Source organism: Rhineura floridana, chromosome 21 (genome assembly GCF_030035675.1).
Source record: "Rhineura floridana isolate rRhiFlo1 chromosome 21, rRhiFlo1.hap2, whole genome shotgun sequence".
NCBI lineage: Eukaryota > Metazoa > Chordata > Lepidosauria > Squamata > Rhineuridae > Rhineura > Rhineura floridana.
Genome location: NC_084500.1, coordinates 17,218,060 through 17,237,218, shown reverse-complemented (window position 1 = coordinate 17,237,218; position 19,159 = coordinate 17,218,060). Strand labels below are relative to the sequence as shown.

The following is a 19,159-nucleotide window of genomic DNA, read 5'->3' as shown; positions in this document are numbered from 1 at the left end:
ATGTTTAAGATAGGGCCTCATAAGGTCTGTTGTATTGTTCTGTGGTCCTATTCTTAATGTTTTAAATTGTCTTAGTATCTTAAGTGTATGTTTCATGGTTTTAATGTCATGAATAGTTTAATTCTATTTTAATTGTATATTTTTGTATGTTTTTTTTACCTATGTGTAGTTTTTATTTGTAAGCTGCCCTGAGTTCCAGTTTTGGAAAAAGGGCGGGGAAAAAATAAAGATTCATTCATTCATTCATGCGAGCAAAATATGAAAACTTCTCAACAGAGGGACAATGCAGGTTCTGCACTGCGAAACCAAAACTGCAACTCTGCAATGCCCGAGGGCTGCAATCCTTAAGACTTGGCTAGAGAGAGTAAGTCCTGATGAACTTGGAGGAATGTACTCCTGAGCAAACTTGCTTAGGCATGTGCTGTTTAGCAACTTGATTGAATTTGTTCTAATTTCCATGAGAATCGGGAAGGAAGCTAGGCAAGGCAGTGAGGTCACCTCCCCCTTTCCCAGACTTTAAGTTTGTATAGGGCACTTCTGCACACTTTCAGTCTTTACATCCTTAAGGACTAGGAACTTGGTTTTGTTTTGTTTTGTTAAAAAGAAGCTTTTATTCTTAATTTGCTGGATTTTCTTCTGAGTAGTTCGTTTGGAGAATACACACAACTCTGTTCTTTCCCTCTCTTCCCCCTCTCTTCCCTTCAGGGCTTTATTTTCTGCCTCCTCTCTCGGGCTTTGAGAAACAGCTCTCTCTATCTGAATTATCTGTCGACAGACGCTTTCCTCTAATCTCTTCCTCTGACCCTCATGGCTTCCTTCAGGTGGGCAGAGAAACTGAAAATAACTGTTTCATACCTTCTCCCCCCACCCCGGGAAAAAGGAAGATTGCTTTTGAGTTGTAAACCTATCCCACAGGGTGGTTGTTAGGATCAAATGGGGAGGTGGGGGGGGGGAAGAGCCACGTACGCCACCTCAAGCTCCTTGGAGGAAAAAGTGGGATATAAATATAATCATAGGTAAATAAAGAGTGTCTTAAAGTGGAGCCTCCAAAAGCAGGAGCAGTCTACCTCCGGAGGACCAGCTGCTGGGAAGGGAACACCCACAACCAGGGGATGGCCCTCAACATTCCTTGCCCTGCTTTGGGAGCTTCCTGGACTTGGTTCTGACGCACCCCAACTTGGGTGATATTTTTTCTATTAATATCTTTCTTGCAGGTTAACTCAGGTTTACGTGATGATATTTATTCCGGCTCTTCCGGTAAGTTTTTGTTTTTTGACCCTCCCTTTCCTCCCCTCCCCCTTCCTCTCCGTTCCCCACCCCGGATTGTGGGTTTCCATTTAACCTTGCAATTAAAACGGTGCTTTTCAGATGTTGCCGCTCACAGGTGTGGCTGAGATGTTCATTCTTTATTAATGAAAAAAAAAATTACACCCTGCCTTTTCTCATATAGTTTTGGGCAGCTCCCAAAGCAACCATAAAACGTAACACGAGACGTTGCAGCTTGTGGGTCTTTGGTGCAGCGTGGCTGTTTGGGGACAGACGGATTCGTGGAGGGGAAGGCTGTCAGCGGCTAGCTTCTCTGAATGCCTCTGAATGCCAGTTGCTGGGAACCGCATGTAGGAAGACCGTTGCTCCTGTGTGTCGGTTCTGTTTGCGGGCTTCCCATTGGGGTATCTGGTGAGAATAGGACGTTGGACAAGGAGGCCCACTTTGGCCTGATCCAGCAGCCCAGGCTCTGCTGATGTTCTGGTGACTCGTTCACGTGGCTCTATCTTGAAGCTTGTGCCAAATTGTGTCTCGGTCCCAGAGCTTTTCAGTTGCTGTTTGGAAGCGTCCGTTTGTTTGCCCATTTTGGGATGGTTTTCAACCCCCTCCATATAATCAGTCGCCCTGGTTTTAATAAACATGTTCCTTGGACCTTTTGGAAGGAAGCGATAAAGACCACTGGCTGTTCTCTGTCGTTGGTTCTAGGATGCCGCCGTCTAAGCTAGCTTGAAAACCGAACGACTGTCGAGCCTTCCCGTTTACCTGCACTGGAAATTAATTGGGCGATGTTGGGAGGAAGGGCCGTTCGAGGTCCAATCCTGGAATTGAAGCTGTCGTCAAAAGAAATGTAATCAAATGCGGTTTCATGGTGTGTGTTTTTTTTTTTTTTTAAATAGGCGGCCTTCATCTACCAGTTACAGATCCGGTATTTGCAAAGCCAGGTAAGGGCCGTTCGCCGGCTTAGCAGATCTGGAAACTGGTCGCAGAAAATGCAGAAAACTCCGCAAATAATATTATTATAATTATTACCTGCCCCTTTGCCAGCAGGCCCCCAAAGCGGGCTGCAGCAGTTTAGAATGCGAAGTTCAAAACGATTAAAGCAAATTATGATCACGAGGGGAGAGAGAAATCAGAGGGACCTGCCGCATCTTTGCCCGCCGTTCCCCAAGGGAGTCTCTCCCAGAGTGGTTCTTTTGGGGGTCGGGAGGGGGTGTAAATTTGGGAGTAGGAATGAGCCCACAAAGCAGTCCGGTCTTCTGTCTGGGTGGTGTTGAGGGCTTAATTGTCCTTGTTTCTTTCCTCTCTCTGTCTTCCCCCCCCCTCTAGGCTATCCTCTTACCCCAAGTGGTGACAGGCATGGTGGCCAACATCTTGAACGTCATCATGAACACCGTCTTCCTTTACTCGTTCGAGCTGGGTGTGGTGTAAGTGCTGGGCCTCGTCTGTCGTTGCTAACGGGATCCGGTTACCTGCAAAGCCGCCCGTCCCTGTGTAGCCATGTACGGTGGCTTGGGACAGGTGTGGGGGATCCTTTGGTCCTCGGGTGCAGCTGAACTGCAACTCCCATCAGCCCCAGCGAGCATGGCCAATGGGCCAATGGGAGTTGCTGTTCAGCAACACTGAGGTCCAAAGGATCCCCCATGCCTGATGTAGAATCACCTGGGGGGATTTTGATGGTGGCACCACAGACACCCAAATTTGACCGTTTCTCTTATGATTCTCACCCCACTCCTTCCTTCTTGCTGTTTTGCAGGGGCTCTGCTTGGGCCAACACCCTTTCTCAAAACTTGCAGGCAGTCCTCCTCTTCCTCTATGTGTGGTGGAAGAAGATGCACAAGGAGACCTGGGGAGGTATGATGATGATGATTATTATTACTATTATTATTATCCATTTAGTAATTTATTATCTTTATATACCACCCCATAGCCGAAGCTCTCTGGGCAGTTTACAGCAATTAAAAACGATAAAAACAAATACACAAATTTTAAAACACAAAAAAACAATTTAAAAGCACAATTTAAAAAAAAGAAAATTAAAAACAATTTAAAAACACACGCTATTATTATTACTACTACTACTATGGCAAACCTAAACAGAACAGTTTAATAAAAAAGGAGAAAAACATACTAAAAACAGTTTAAAGCATTCTAAAACACCGTTAAAAATATTGTTAAAACACAGTAAAAATCCTTTTTTTCCCCATCAGTGGTCTTTGGGTTGCCTGGGACAGTCCCCTTCAGCCATCAAACAGGGTAAACAGGGATGTTTTCCGATTCTTCCTGACAGTGATGGGAGACACACACACCTCGCTAGGGAGAGCATGCTAGCAACGTTTATATCCCACCTTATCCTCCGAGAAGGTCAAGGTGGCATACATGGTTCTCCCTCTCCCCACTTTATCCTCACAACAACCCTGAGAAGTAGGTTAGGCTGGGAGATGGGTCACCCAGTGAGAGCTTCGTGGCCAAGTGGGAATTCGAACCCGGGTCTCCCAGGTCCCTCGTTCAGCACTCTTAACTGCTACACCACCCCTGGCTGTCTGGTCACTCCATACCTGTGGGGCAGTGGAATCCCTTCCGCGTTTTAGTCTTGGACTTTCAGGGAGCTGTCCTAGGTGCTTCAGCAGTGGAATCTGCTCCAGGTTTTATCCCAAGCTTTCAAGAAGCTGTCTGTTCTGAAAGCATCTTGCAGACGCCTTGAGAGTTTGGATTAAAACCCGGAGTGGATTCCACCGCCTCATTGACATGGAGCCACCATCCGCCACTGCTAGGGTGGGTCATGTGACACCCCCTTCAAATCAAAGCATCTGTGTCAGAACCTGGAACTTACGAGGGGCTTCTGCCTGCTCCTCCTGCAGACCTGCCAGGGCAAAGAGCGAGGGGCAACCGCTGTGTCCTTTTTATTTTCCAGGGTGGACGCGAGACTGCTTGCAAGAATGGGGGTCCTTCATCCGCCTGGCCCTTCCCAGCATGCTGATGATCTGCATCGAGTGGTGGACCTTTGAGATTGGCAGCTTCCTGGCAGGTGAGGCTTGGGAGAAGTCGTGTCTCTGTCTGCTTCCCCGTTCTCCCCTATACATGCCCCCCCTTCGCTGAAATCAGAACCCCGGCATTCCAAGCCTTTCCACCCCCTACCAACATGAGCTTGAATCGAGGTCTTGTCAGATGAGCTTGGTTGAATTGTAAAGCCCCTGTGGGCCCAGGGTCTCCATCTGTGGATGCGGTTACCCGCTGTGTCTCTGTGTGATCCACTGCTCTGGTCCTTGCCTCCTTCAAATCACTAGATGCCCCAGTCACTCAGCGACGAACACATGTCTGAAGACCAGCTTTTCGCTCTTTTTTGCGTCTACTTTTCATTCTTCTCTGTGACTCTTTTAACATTTCGTTTCTTTTTCCCACCCAAGGCATGATCAGCGTGGTACAGTTGGGCGCTCAGTCCATCATCTATGAACTGGCTACTGTGGCGTATCTGGTAAGAACTCGGCTTTCCTTGCTAAGTGGGCCCTTTGGGTTTAGAACGGGAGCTTTGCCATGCAGGTATCTCTCGACCTAAATCTCCTTTTTTCTTTTAAATGCTGTGTAGTTCTGGTGGTACTGTTTTAGTCTGCGTTTTAACGACGGATATTTATATCTTAGTGGTTTTTTAATACTTTGCAAAAGAAGTTCAAAGCTTATTCTGGCATTAGCGGCGTATAAATGAACCATCCTTGCCTTTCCTTGCGCATTTGTCAAGTCAGTATTTCAGATGCCTCCATTTCCCACCAAATGCCTATTTTTTTAAAAAAGCAGATGTTCAAGGAAATACTATGACTCTTTAATACTGTTATAAGGAATTTTGGAAGCTGCCTTATACGGAGCCAGAGCACTGCTATAATAATAATAATAATAATAATAATAATAATAATGTTTGCCACCCTTTGGATCCTTTGGGAGGAAGGTGTCAATGTACTTGAACTATGGAATTCGCACCAGCCAGGGGCAGGGATGGCCACCAACTTGGATGGCTGGAGGGTGAGGCTTATCAACGGCCACTAGCCACGATGGCGACGTCCAGCCTCCGAATGTCAGTTGCTGGGAATCGCACGTGGGAAAGCGTTGCCCTTGCGCTCAGGTCCTGCTGTTGGGGCTTCCCACTGGGGCATCTGGCTGGCCTCCGTGAGAACAGGATGCTGGCCTAGATGGGCCACCTTTGGCCTGATCCAGCAGCCAGGCTCTTCTCATGTGCTTAAGTGCGCTTAAGTGCACTGCATGCAGTGAGACGTACATGTGAGTTCAAGCATCCCTAGAACTGCGCTGTTAATCCTTGCAAAGTAAAAAGCTCAGGGGACAGTTGCTTCCACCTCTTGCTCGCTTGGATTGCAGTGTGTTTTGCCCCCGTTCATTCTTCCCTCCCCTCTTCCCCCCCCCCCCGTTTACCCAAAGCTGCCGCAAGGCATTAGTGTGGCCTCCAGCGTCCGAGTTGGCAACGCCTTAGGAGCCGGCGACGTCGAGCAAGCCAAGCTGTCTTGCATCACGGGGCTTCTCTGCACGGGTATGTATGTCTCTTTAAGGCCACGTGGGCCAGCCTGGTTGTGGGCGGAGCTCTTTTTCGGGCCGGGTCAATCCTTAAAGGGGCAGCACTGCATAAACTCCGAGGTGGGGAACTTTTTTTGTTTTCCTTTTTGGCTGCCCAAGGGCCGCATTCCCTTGTGAATGACCTTCCAGGGGCCGTGTGCAGGCCTCATAAGTGGGTGGCACAACAGATGCGACCCTAACCCTTGGCACGCTAGGCTTCCTTCCAGCTGCGTCAAAAGGCTAAGGTTTCTACGCACATCTCTGTAGCCTCCATCCTGGTAAGCTAGAGATATCCTCCCAGTTCAAGTGCGCATTTCAGCCAGGGAAAAGCGCTCAAGGAGCATTCGGAGGAGGGCTGGGCAGGAGGCGGGGTCTGCTGGGGAGAGGAGGCGTGGCTTATTTATTTATTTATTTATTATTTAAAATATTTCTATCCCGACCTTCTGCCCTATAATAGGGCACTCAGGGCAGCTTACAATAAAATCACACACATACGTAATAAAATTGTACACAAAAAAACCAAAAACGTTAGAGTAAATTAAAATACATAAAATACGATATATATATATATATATATATATATATATATATATATATACACACACACACACACAAACACATACAGGACCGGCGCCAGACAATGGCTAGGTCGGGCCCTGGCCTAGGGTCCCTGAAAGGCCCCTTCTTACGGTGGGTGGGTTGCGGTGGCTTCCGTGATCTGCGCTGTGGATTGCGGAAGCTGCCTTTACCCACGTACTCCAAGGAGGAGTCCGTCAGGGAGAGGTAGGTGGACATCAGGGCAGGCTGGCATCCAAGGACCCCAGCATGCCTGGCCCTGGCCCTGCGTGCGTGCACACTCATGTGGTACTAAAAGGACTGAAAAGTAAAAATTAAAATAAAAAGCATAAAAAGCTTAGGGAGTCTTGAGGGCCGGATAGAGAGCCATGGAGGGCCGCATTCCAGCCTGGGCTCTACCACGGAGCTGGGGTCTCTCCCCACTGCAGAAGGCCTTCTGCCCCAAACACTATCTACATTTAAAGAAATCTCTACTTTCTTTCCCAGGAGTGTTTGCGTTGGTGTTCACTGGCCTCCTGGTAGCTGTGAAGGATGTGGTGGCCTACATCTTCACCAGCGACAGGTATGGAATTCAAACTCGGATCAGTAATTCCCAAGGCATTGTGCTGCTGGGCGTGCTGCTGGTCCGTGTAATAGTAGGGTGGGCAATATTTGCTTACGCTCTCTCTCACTGTCTCTCTGCTTAAACAATGAGCTGGTATTTCTTGATCAAAGTTTGCTTCCAAGTTCTCTCCATAGCTCCCTGGGGCGATCACCTTCGCCATGCACACAGATTCCCTCCCTGCCTTAAAATGTCCCAAGAAAAAGGCCACACACCAGCTTGACAACACAGCTGAGCCTGCTTACTGACAACTGCGGGCCCTGGGAGCTTATCTAGCAACTCTGGGTTTAGTAAAGTTTTACCTCGGCTTGCAGAGGCAGCTGAGGTCTTGCGGTGGTCACTTAGCAACTCATGTTATGCAAAGCCTGTGTTGATAAACTTGGCAGAGGTGGGAAATTTCACATCAAATTCAAATCATTTGGTCTCGCCTTTCTAGATTTTAGTTGACTCCCCCCCTCCAAAAAAAGTGGGATATCAGTTGTTAATTTGCTCTTTTTCTCCGTTTGCTGTAGATTAAACTGTGCACTCTACCCCTTCTTAGTTGGATTTGGGTTGGTATTTCACCTCTGTCTTTCCTCCCCAACAGGGAGATTGCTGCCCTGGTTGCCAAAGTAATGATGATTTTTGCCCCCTTCCACCTGCTAGACGCAATTGCGGTAAGTTTCAAGACAGCATGAATCTGTGCCCAGGGCTGTGTGTGTCCGGGTGGGCTCGATGCGATTCCACAGGGGTGCGGAACAAGTGCAGAGTGTGGTGCTGAGTAGAGAAGCCACTTCCTGAGAACTGCAGTGCCCTTTCTTTTCTCTTTTTAAACTTAGCAAGCCTCTAGACCTCATGGTTGCAAAGATGTGCTTGAAGACTACAGCAGGGATTGCCCAGACAATCTCAGTAGCCAAATAAGATTCCCAGTGGTTGGGGAACAGTCCTACAACCCTCCCCCGTAGCTAGCAAAAATCGAGGCACAAATTATTTTCGGAGGCAGTTTAGGAATTATGCAAATTGGATCAGTTTGCCTAAGAGATGTAGCTTGCGGAATTTAGCTTTCCGAGGACTTTTACAGTCCTAACCAGGTCTGTTGAGAAATAAATCCTATCAGTAGGATTTAACTCCCAGGGTAGTGGGATTAGGATTATTTTAATCCCAATTTGTTTTCTAAATGGTTTATCTGTGTTTGTCTGCTTTCGCTGCTTAAGGGAGTTTGGTGCATGTTGTTAAGTCGATGCGGATCTAATTAGTAATGTTTAGTGTTTGCCTTACAACAACCCTGTAGAGCAGGCCACTTGTTATCATGGGTTTCAGCAGGGAAAGAGTGGTTCATCTCTGCCCCCTTTCGTAGGGGCATAGTAAACTGCCTTGTTACCGAGTTAGAACATGGGGCCATCTGGCTCAGTATTGCCTGCACTGACTGGCAGCAGCTCTGCAGAGTTTCAGGCAGGGGACCTTCCCAGTCCCTACCTGGAGATGCCAGGGGGGATTGAACCTGGGACCTTCTGCATGCAAAGCAGATGCTCTGCCACAGAGCTACAGTCCTTTCCCCTTGGGATATTGGAAACTGCTTTACACTGAGTCATAGCAATCGTCCATCTAACTCACTATTGTCTTCACTGACTGGCAGCACTTGACTGTTCTGAGCTTGCCTCTTTGACGGGAGGAGTGATAACTCATACAGGGAGGCGACGGGCAGCCCTCTCCCCTGAGAGCAGGTCTCTCTGCAGCGGGATCTATTGAATGCTCCAATTGCACGATCCGATGCAGAAACAGTTTCCCAGCAGATATTGATAGGGCCTGAGAGAAGGGAAGGGCAGAGCTGGGCATCACCCAGAGAGACATCAGGGCACCCTCCTCTATGGCTATGTCATTCGGGCCTCAGAGAAGCCATTACGGACATAATTTTGGCAAACCTGGAAATTACTTCTCCGTGGAACTGAAGGTGGCTTGCGTGGTTGTGTTGCCCTCTCCCCCCCCCCAATTTTTTTATCCTCGCAACAACCCTGTGAGGTGGGTCAGAGAGATCCCATACACACACAATGAGCTTTGCAGCTGAGCCAGGATATGAATCCTCTCCTAGTCTTGACACTCATTAATTGCTATACCACACACTGGCACTCTCACCTTGGGCTGGTATAATTTAAACCCTCTTGCCCCCCCCAACCTCATCCCCTCTCTAGGCCACGTGTGGCGGGGTGCTGAGGGGTGCTGGGAAGCAGAAGATCGGTGCCATTGCCAATGCCATCGGGTACTATGCCATCGGCTTACCCATTGGGATCTCGCTTATGTTTGGGTATAAACTTGGAGTGATGGGTACGTATCCTAGCAGCCGGCACAAGGGGGTGGTCTTTCTATTATTATTATTATTATTATTATTATTATTATTTACATTTATATCCCACCTTTCCTTCAAGGACCTCAAGGTGGCATACAAACATGGTTCTCCCCCTCCTAATTTTATCCTCGCAACAATCGAGTGAGGGAGGTTAAGCTGAGAGAAAGAGAGATAGGGCCAAGGGCATCCAGTGAGAGCTTTATGGCCAAATGGGGATTTGAACCCAGGTCCCAGTCCAGTACTCTAACCACTACACCACACTCGCTCTCTAATGTGACTCTCCCTACGTGTCACAGTGTGGGTGACACCCCCCCCAAAAGCCAGCAGATTGCCGATGTTCAGGGCCCCACCTTGTGAGGTCAACAGCTTCCAGCTGCTTTATGACCCCTTCTTGGAAGGTTGTGTCCCAAGACCTTTCTCCAAAATCTACTTGTTTTAAAACGGTGATTGGCCCATTTCCATCCGAGCTGGTCTTTTTTCTACAAGCCTTGTTGCATTGAGAATCTCATGCCTGCGTTTTTCCTCTTCCTTCCTTGTGCCGTTTTCCTTTTGTGCTATTCCATTTTCGGTAGTAAGCCTGAAAGCAGGGACTGTGCATGTGTTTTTTTGGGGGGAGGTTGATCTGTAGTCCAAAAACATCTGGAGGGCACCAGGTTGGGGAACCCTGATGTTACACAGAAGAAAGAGTGCCTTGCATCTACCGAGCGGTGAATCCAAAGTTTGTCCCCACTGCTCTTCCTCCAGGCCTGTGGACAGGTTTGATCGTTTGCATCTCCCTGCAAGCCGCTTCCTTCTTGGCTTTTGTCCTGCGGGCGGACTGGAAGAAAGCAGCAGAAGAGGTCAGTCTTTAGAGCGCCGGCTTGTAAGCTTTCCTAAGGGGACAGTCCCGGCATCCGTTGGGGGGAAGGGATCCCGGTTGCCCAGAGGCTAGAGCCCCCGTGGTGCATGCAGAAGGTTCCGAGTTCGATAGCACAAAGGAAGGAAATCACCCGAGGAGCCTCTTGCTATCCAGTGTAGAGCAACTTCTAGCAACCTGTAGCCTCTCGGCATAATTTCACGCAGCTCAAGCAAAGAGGGGAAAAAGGTGAAATTGAGCATGGGGGGGAGAGAGAAAAGGCCCTTGAAAGAGATCAGCCTCCTGGCAAGATTGATCTATCCCATCAGGCAAAGCTGCCAAAAGAGAGGGAGAGCGTGCAGCCTGACAAATTAACCCGGAGGCAGTGTGGCCCTTGTTGACAGATGAAAGGTCCCCCAGCTTTGGTGCAGAGAGCATCCTCCCCCCAACTAGATGCCCTCTGGATGGTTTGGCTTTGCGATTCCCATCGGAGCACCAGGTTGTAGGAAAGCTGTTCCAAGAAGAGGCAGAGCGGTTGACCCTGCTGGGTTGGCGCAAGATAAATTAAACAAAAGTTCTTCTGTGGCGAGGGGGGCACTGAATCCTCGCAGGGTTGTGAGAACCCCATGGACTGTTCCTTCCTCCGTTCCCAAAAAGAGAGACGAAAAGGTTTTCCTGTGTGTCTTGGAGCGATGCTTTGCTTGTGAACTTCTCCAAATACTTCTTTTAGCAAAGGTGGCAAGCAAGTTGTGCCCTGAAAGTGATGTGGGCTGGAAACTTAATGATCTAAATTAACTGTTGGAGTCCCGGGATTCTGCTCGCAGATTCTTAAGCGAGAGACAACAGGTTGTCAACTAAGGTTTATGCAGAGTAGACCCACTGAAATTTATAGACTCAGTTTAGTCGTGTCCATGATCTTCAGTAGGACCAGCCCTGGGTACGACCCTCAGAGTAGACCCATGGAAATGAATGGGCCTAAAGTAGCTCCCTCCATTCCTTTTGACGGGTCTACCCTGGACACAACTGAATTTGGATCCAATCCAGTGCTTTTGGGGACCTTTGCATGTCTGTAAATACTCGGAGGCCCTAGTGATGCCTGATGGAAGAATGAGTTAATGTGCCTTGATAGGGATGCTATTGAAAACTAGGGCTATTGCGATTAATTCCAAAGTGTCCTTTCTTTGTCCTCGTTCCATCTCGTAGGCTCGGACCCGAGCGGGGCTGACAGCCAGACTGCAAACTGCCAGTGCGGATGTCGCTTCTGTTAATAAACCTGTGCCCTTAGGTACCTTCACAGTGTGTGTGTATGGATGAACAGGGCTGAGAGTGAGATCTTTTCAATTGGGGGGGGGATGAATAGGGATAGGAGGTATTTCAGCTTCTTGCCTCCGATTGGATAAAGGTGGGGGAACTGACAGTGTTCTGAGCCTATCAAAGGGTTGGTTTTCCAACTCTGTTCCCTGGAAGACTAGCCTAATCGCTGCAATTGCTCGTCCCTGCGTGTCCCAGGACTGGTGTTGAGGATTGGCAAGGTCAGGCATCTGTTGAGGGGTACACAAATCAGTAACACCCCCCCCACTGATAAGGAACAGAATGGTGACACAATGCCACCATACTGGCATTTCTGCGCAAGCGACTGGCTCTTGCTCATGACGTTGCGGTGGTCAGTAGATGGAATTCCTTGCCACCTTGCCACAGCTAGCCCTCTGCATTATGGCGCTCCCCCTTTTTTAAATGCACAACGTCATACTCAGTTTTCCTGACCAGCTACTAAAGAAAGAGGTCTCTGGGAGCTTGAAACAAAACAAAAAAACCCAACCTTTGGATTTTGATTGCATTTATTTTTTTGCTCTGGGGTACACTGAAATGCAGGCCTAAACTGGTGATTTTTCCGTACCTTTCTCCCTAACACTCTGGAGTGTGTGCATGTGCGCACATATGTGGATGACCTGCAGCCTTTGGCCTAATTTCAAAAGCCTTCCACAGTCAGTTCAGATCTTTGGCCCCGGCTGCCCACCCGGAGTGGAGAAAACGAAAGAAGGGGGTGCAAAGAGAGTTTAGAAAGAGAGAGATAAAAGGGGGTGGTGGAAAGAAAGAAGTGGGGTGAGAGAGAGATAATGCGGTGAAAGAGATTGCTGTCCTTGCCCACATTTGGCTGCGGCCTCGCTTGCTGCCAGGATGTGGCCTGCAGCACACACACCCTTGTGAGAAAAAAAGGTCCCCCCTTCCAGCCCCCCGATCTAACCGGCAGGTGTTCTACTGTGCAGCCTATCTCACAATGGAAACGGAGGTCCCCAACGGGGATGCGCTTGGCGGCACGGTCCACGATAGTGAGCATCTGCCTCAGCACCAGCTGATTGCTCCTGAAGAGACTCTGTCGCCTGTCACGTCCTCGCACGTGGAAATCTTGTCGGGAAGGCAGCTCCTTTGGCGCCGCGGGCTCGCTCTGGTGCTGGCCGTTGCCATCTTGGTAGTCGGCGTTCTAATCCACCTCTTGTTGAAGAAGAGGTAAGGCGGCCAGAGGCTCCCGCCAGACCCCCGTTGAGGAAAAAACATCGCTGGGATGCTGTTGGAAAGGGCATGAAGAACTGCTTCTCCCCGCAGAGTTGAACCGTACTACGGGTTATCCGGCTCAAAAGAGAATTGTTGAGCCAGTTCATCGTTGGCCTGGGGCACCGGAGAATGTTTCCTTGGCTGGCCTTAGCTACTCCATGATACTGTTTGCACCCCACATTTGTCAGGAAGAGCTGCCAACCTTAGAAAGGGGTAATCAAATGCCACGAGAGGATGTCCAAGTTACTTTCGGGTCAAGGTTTGCCGTTACTTAATTCCCCTTTTCTTGGATGTTTTTTGGACAGCTTGGGGACTGTTGGCTTCCCTTGTAGCTCAAATCTTTCATATTATCCTCTCCTTACCAATGCCCCCCCTCTTTTGTGTATTTCGAAAACTGGTTTTGTTGGTGGACTCAGATGGGGGAAGTCAAGAACTAGCTTCATGCTATGGGACTTTTTGCAGACCACTGCTGATTTTACGTCTCGCACGCTTGGCCTTTTTGATTTCCTTCAGGGACCTGTACCTGAAAATGCAGTCCCTTTTAAAAATATATATATATATTCTGTATTTTGATATAGGTCGGGGGTTTTATGAATAAAACACTTCAGAGTTATTTAATTGATCGCTGGGTTGAGAGTCTCTTTGAACACGCTTGCGGAAGTCCTAACTCTAGCCAGTATTGTTAAATAACAAGCGGGAACGATAACAGAAGAGTTGCAGGGTGATGTGCTCCTGTTCAGACTGCCAGCCAGCCTGCCGTGCCCTCTTTCAGGATGTTCCATTCCGTTCCCCTCCCCAACAGACACTCGGTGTTCTGCGGCCACTGAGCAGTCCTCATGGGATGTTTCGAGGCTCTGCACACTTGCTGCGGGTTATATTCTTTAAAGAAATAAGGTGCTCCTGCAATCTTTGCTGTTTCTCTAAGCCAGCTCAGGCCGCTCTCTCACACATAAATGGTGTTTTGCCTACAAAGAATCAAAATGAGTTCGCTGTTAGGCTGGATCAGGGATGTGGGACACTCTGGCCCTCCCACATGTTGGACTACAACTCTATCACAGGGATCTAGGAAGCTGCCTTCTTGCTCAGTATTGTGTACACTGACTGGCAGTGGCTCTGATTTATTGATCGTTTGATTGATATCCTGCCCTTCCTCCCAGCAGGAGCCCAGGGCGGCAAACAAAAGCACCAAAAACACTTTAAAACATCATAAAAACAGACTTTAAAATACATTAAAACAAAACAAAAAAGGTGAAAAACATTTTTTAAAAAAGGTTTTAAAAGCATCTTAGAAATCAATTCCAACACAGACTCAAGCTGGGATAAGGTCTCTACTTAAAAGGCCTGTTGAAAGAGGAAGGTCTTTAATAGGTGCCAAAAAGATAACAGAGACAGGGCCTGTCTAATATTTAAGGGGAGGGGATTCCACAGGGTCAGTGCCACCACACTAAAGGTCCGTTTCTTATGTTGTGCAGAACAGATCTCCTGATAAGATGGTACCTGCAGGAGGCCCTCACCTGCAGAGCACAGCGATCAACTGGGTATATAAGGGATAAGACAGTCTTTCAGGTATCCTGGTCCCTAGCTGTATAGGGCTTTGTACACCAAAACCAGAACCTTGAACTTGGCCCAGTTTTAGGCAGAGGGCCATTCCCAGGACTACATGGAGAGGCCAGGGATTGAACCTGGGGTCTTTGTGCGCAAAGGAGTTGCTCCAACACTGAGCCCCTTCTCTTCCCTTACAAATAAAGCAAGATTCCAGTCCTCATGGTTCTCAATATGCTACTGAGCTGTGTGGCCTTTCCCCCCAAAATACTGGCCAGGAGGCTGTTGGGGGATGTAGTCCCACAACATCTAGAGGGTGCTACATTGGCTACCCCGGAACGTATGTTGAAAAGCTGCTGTGCTCCCAAACGGGGGCAGGACTCTGTCCACTCCGTTCCCCCATGATTTGTGACCTCTTTCCCACCACCCTTAATTGAAGGTGTGTGTGTAAAACCCAATATTTCCAGCCCTTAGAAGAATAGGTGGTATACAGCCACCAAGTCCTAGGAGAGGAAAACTATTCAAAATATAAAAACATCAAGCAGCAACATCTGGCATGAAAACATGGATAAAGGCAACAGCGATGACAAGGAAGGGTTGGATGAAATGTGGTCGATTGCACTGCAATGCTTTTTGTGGCCACTGGGTGTTGCTTCAGCCCCATGAACCGCCCTGGTTGCCATCTTCCCTTTCCTACATTTGACTGTGAAAGCAAAAATTGGCGGGCCAAATGTTGGGATCCCTAATTCTACATTAAACACACCACTTGAATAAGTAAAGGGGGGTTGGGATTTGCAGCTGAAGCCTCTCTTTGCGCGTGGACAGTGGCACTGATTTCTCGAGCGAGGTGAGAAACGATTCCGTTATTCCTTCTGCTACTAAACTTGGGTGGTTGAGTGCCGATCACTTTGGAAGCGAACAGGGCTACCCCAAAATAAGGTTGTTTCTGTGCTCTTGTGGGGGGACTCCTTGATATATGCTGAACCGTTCAAAAGGAAATGTTTAAACTCCCCTTGAATCGTATTGAGGTGTGGGGGGGGGGGGTTTGGAATGGTGGAAGGAAAGTAGTGGGCATGTAGTCTCGCGCAAAGCTCAAGCAACTTATAGCAAATAACCTAGAGCCATGGTGCCCAAATGTTTTCCTCCACAGACCACTTGGAAATTGTTGAGGGTCTTGGCGGACCACTTATTTTTGTGCCGGTTGCTTCAACTACAGCATCCAGAGCTAGATGTTGTTATGGTGTTGAATTGCACTTGGATTGCTCATTTAATTTTATGGCATTACATTTTGCATTGCATACAATTCAAACCGCAATACCGTAAAATACGATCTGAGAAACGAAAGCAGCCATAAAAATTCAACGGAGAATCAAGATGAATATTTAATGCAGACAAAACAAATTGAATCCGCGTGACCGATGCTCCGTTCTTTGGCGATGTGTCTCCCCAGAGTGGTGGTGTTCATCTGGATGTTTACGGGGTAACCTCAAATGCCCCACGGCAGCGTGAAGACAGACTGCAAGGGGGCGATAGTTTGGCATCCCAAAAGTGATGGAGGTGGAACTTGCTGATGAGGCCCAATTGAAAATGCTATTTTAAGGCAGTAAAAGTGCAGGCCTGAAGAGTAATTTGGCCTTTGTGTTATAGGTAGGGACTGGTCCTCTTATACTAGATTTGGGAAGCTCAGGCCCGGGGGCCGAATCTGGCCCTCAGGACTTTTCCCCAGTCATGCTGCTTCCAGGCCAGATGCCAAAAATGTTTTTTCCCTTGCTTGAACTCTTGCTTGTCTGGCTGGGGGACGGTCTGGGCTGCACCTACGCTGCTGCACAAAATTAAAATCTCATTTCTTCTGCCCACTTTTTGCCTTTGCCTCTGGCCTCCACTGGTGTGTGGCCCTTGAGACGGCGTTCAGGCGGCCCTCAGCCTGAAGAAAGGTTGCCTGCTTCTACACACTCTGTAAAAGCGCGACGTGCTCTCTGAAACACCATGCATGCTGTGGGCACTTTGCACATGCTCAGGAGTGCATCAATATCAGCATCTTCCCGTGAAACCTTTGTAGATGTTGCAGAGCTGAGGCCTTGCTCTGCCAAAGTTTTGGAGGAAGATATCGTGCCAGGAGAGGTGGGAAGCATTTTGTGCATGCTCAGGAGGCACTCTGACTGACCCAAGTCCAAAGAGCATTGAAATAGCATTGGTCTTTATATGGAGCGCCACCCATGGGATTGGCTTTTCACGCAGTAAGGGCGTGGCAGGTCTTTGCCCCTAGGAGCTTACAAATCTAAATTTGGACAGTTCAGATATTCAATGGGACTTAGACTCAGTGTGAGTTGTTGCCTTTGTGTGCTGAGTGGGTCCCCACGTTATCCGGATTTTCCCTCTCAAGAGGAGCATCAGTGCTTGCTTTACTCCAGCTGCAAAGAGGAGTTCCTTCTTAGGAGAGATGGGCGAGGAATTTGATTCAGTTCGCATTTCAAGCCGTCTGTCAAGTCTGCACTTTCCGAAACAGTATTAGAACCGAAATGCAGCCGTCCTTTGCGGCAGTTCGCCAAGCAAACAGTGTTAACAAAAGCGCCTGTGTTAAGGAGAAAGTGTGTGTACAAATGAATATATGAGTGAAAACAATATACAAAAGTGTGTTATGAGAAATTGCTCGCCAATATGTGTCATCTGTCAAAGCGGACGATTAGGAGAAATTCACACTAAAATACTGGAGAGATGTCATGAGGATTTAAAAAAATAAATAGCAAATTGCTGCAGTGCACGACTGAAGTTAAAATGGCAAAAATGAGAATCTGAGAAGCAAACTGGGCAGGGCTTTCCCGCTTCTTAATAAAGGTGCCGAGGCCTGGACAGGAGTTGGTGTTTTAAAATGGTTTTATGTTTTTTTAAAATCCAGGGAGTCATTTGAGCCTTTTACTGAAGATTGAGGTATGAAATCCTGACAGGAAGAGATAAATGAAGCCCACTTTCCTGAGAGGAAGCCCCCTGGCCACAGTAGGACTTATCTCTGAAGAGACCTGCAAAAGAGGATCATCGTCATCATCATTTTATTTGTATGCCTCCTTTCCACATAAAATTGTACTCAAGGCGGCTTACAACAAGGTGAACAAAAATACATCAGGCTCTGAGATGGCATCAATCTGAGGCATGCTTTCCTGGGAGGAAGCCCCATTGGTCAACATGGCACTTACTCCTGAGTGGACCCGCAGAGAGGATTTTTTGTGGGGGGGTTCACCTCTCTGCAAGCTTTCTCAGGACTAACCCTGCAATCTTCTACTCAGAAGTAAGTTGAATCCAATGGGGCTTACTCCAAAGTAAGTGGGGTGAGGACCGCAGCTTTAAAGTAAGCCGCTTTGCCCATACCGCCGCTGACTTCTGAGCAGACCTGCAAAGGGGCGTGGTTTCAGTCCCACGCACGTTTTCCCGCCGTGCTTACTTCCACGTAGACACGCACAGAGGATCCCGCGCCACCATCTGTAAGGCGCGCTTCCCGCGGGGATCCTGACTAGTTATTTAGGCAACTTTTACTCAGGGGTCGACCCACTGAAATGAATGGCCTGGCCTAACTTTGGTCCCTCCGCTTCCAATGGGTCTACTCTGAGTAAAAGTGAGTGGAATGCAAACCCCCCCTCCCGCGCGCCATTTACTCCCGAGCAGACACGGAGAGAGAGAGAGGATCGCGTGCTCCCATCCCCACGGCGCGCTTTCCCGACAGGAAGTCTCGGTGAGGATCCTGGCCATTTGCCCTCTTTGACGCAGGGTAGATCCCCCCACACGAAAAACGGGGATAACGAACCGCGGCCCGTGCATCCCAATGGATCTACTCGGGGTAAAACGTCAGTGGACGGCAGCCTTTATATGCTGGGAGGGGATGGCGCACTCCCCCGAGGGTGAAGGCACCTGGGCGCCCTTCCACCCGAGGAGACCCGGATCGGCGCCGTGCCAAGGAGAAGCACAACGGGGCTAAAAAAAAAAAAGGGCGACCCATCCCCGCGAGGCCAGCCCAGGTTGGGGGCGGATCGGGAGCCCGGGAGCGAGCGCCACGCGGGGAAGGCGAGGCGGGCCGGGCCAGGAGCGCCCGCTGGTGGCCGCGGCTGGCTGAGGGTGGGCTCGGCCGGCTGGCTGGCTGCTGGCTGGCGCGGCGTCTGGCTCTCCCTCGCTCGGCTCGGGCATGTCTTCGTCGCCGGGCGCTCCGGCGCTGGCCGAACTGCTGGGCGAGGCGCTGGCGGCGCCGGACGGCGTGGCGGTGCCCACGGCTTCGCTCCCGGCGCGGGGCGTCACGTTGATCGGGCTCTACTTCGGCTACTGCGGCGCGGCGGCGAACAGCGGAGGAGCAGCGGCAGCCGGAGGAGCCGGAGCCGTCGGCCCGGGCGCTCAGCTCGCCGCCAGCCTGGCCGCTTTTTACGCGCGCTTCCAGCCGTCGGCCCAAGGCGACTCGGGCTCCGGAGCGGCGCCGGAGGGGCAGCGCCTGGAGATCGTCTTCGTCTCGGCCGAGCAGGACCAGCAGCGCTGGCAAGAAGCCACGAGGGCCATGCCCTGGTTGGCGCTGCCCTTCGCCGACAAGCGACGTAAGGTGAGCGCGCGCTGGCCCGGGTCAGCCGCGGGCGTGGGAAGCGGGAGACACGCGTGTTTCAGGGAGGCGGGAGGCGTCCGGCGGGTAGGGGAAATCTCCAAGGGCGAGGGGGCTCTCACCTCCCCGCCTTGGGGCGCCCATCGGCCGTGGCCTTTGGGCGGGGAGAGTCCCTGCGCCGACATGGAAGGGGAATCCGCGTTGTTCCCTGCTCTCCATTAAGGTAGGCAGGTTTGTATACAGCCCCGAGGTATCTGCGCGTTTACTCTGAAGTAAGCCGCGGGGCGTTTGGAGGAGCCTCACTCCGAAGTAAGCGCGAGCGGGATGCTGCCCCGAAAA

The 19,159-nt window shown here is 49.7% G+C and overlaps 1 protein-coding gene across 3 annotated transcripts in view; it reads left to right on the top strand.

The window, feature by feature from the left end:
- The window catches only part of NXN (nucleoredoxin), a 102,355-nt gene that overhangs the window by 15,358 nt on the left and 67,838 nt on the right, over positions 1 to 19,159 (top strand). Inside the window, exons 5-15 of one of the 3 annotated variants that reach the window (XM_061605276.1) lie at positions 1,215 to 1,257; positions 2,163 to 2,207; positions 2,593 to 2,690; positions 3,020 to 3,117; positions 4,178 to 4,291; positions 4,671 to 4,738; positions 5,689 to 5,797; positions 6,883 to 6,958; positions 7,584 to 7,653; positions 9,166 to 9,298; positions 10,065 to 10,159. In XM_061605276.1, coding sequence (XP_061461260.1) covers positions 1,215 to 1,257; positions 2,163 to 2,207; positions 2,593 to 2,690; positions 3,020 to 3,117; positions 4,178 to 4,291; positions 4,671 to 4,738; positions 5,689 to 5,797; positions 6,883 to 6,958; positions 7,584 to 7,653; positions 9,166 to 9,298; positions 10,065 to 10,159 — 949 coding nt within the window. Of the gene's footprint in view, positions 1 to 1,214; positions 1,258 to 2,162; positions 2,208 to 2,592; positions 2,691 to 3,019; positions 3,118 to 4,177; positions 4,292 to 4,670; positions 4,739 to 5,688; positions 5,798 to 6,882; positions 6,959 to 7,583; positions 7,654 to 9,165; positions 9,299 to 10,064; positions 10,160 to 18,126; positions 18,824 to 19,159 lie in introns of those variants that run through there. The other 2 variants (XM_061605277.1, XM_061605278.1) reach the window with 2 other exon arrangements.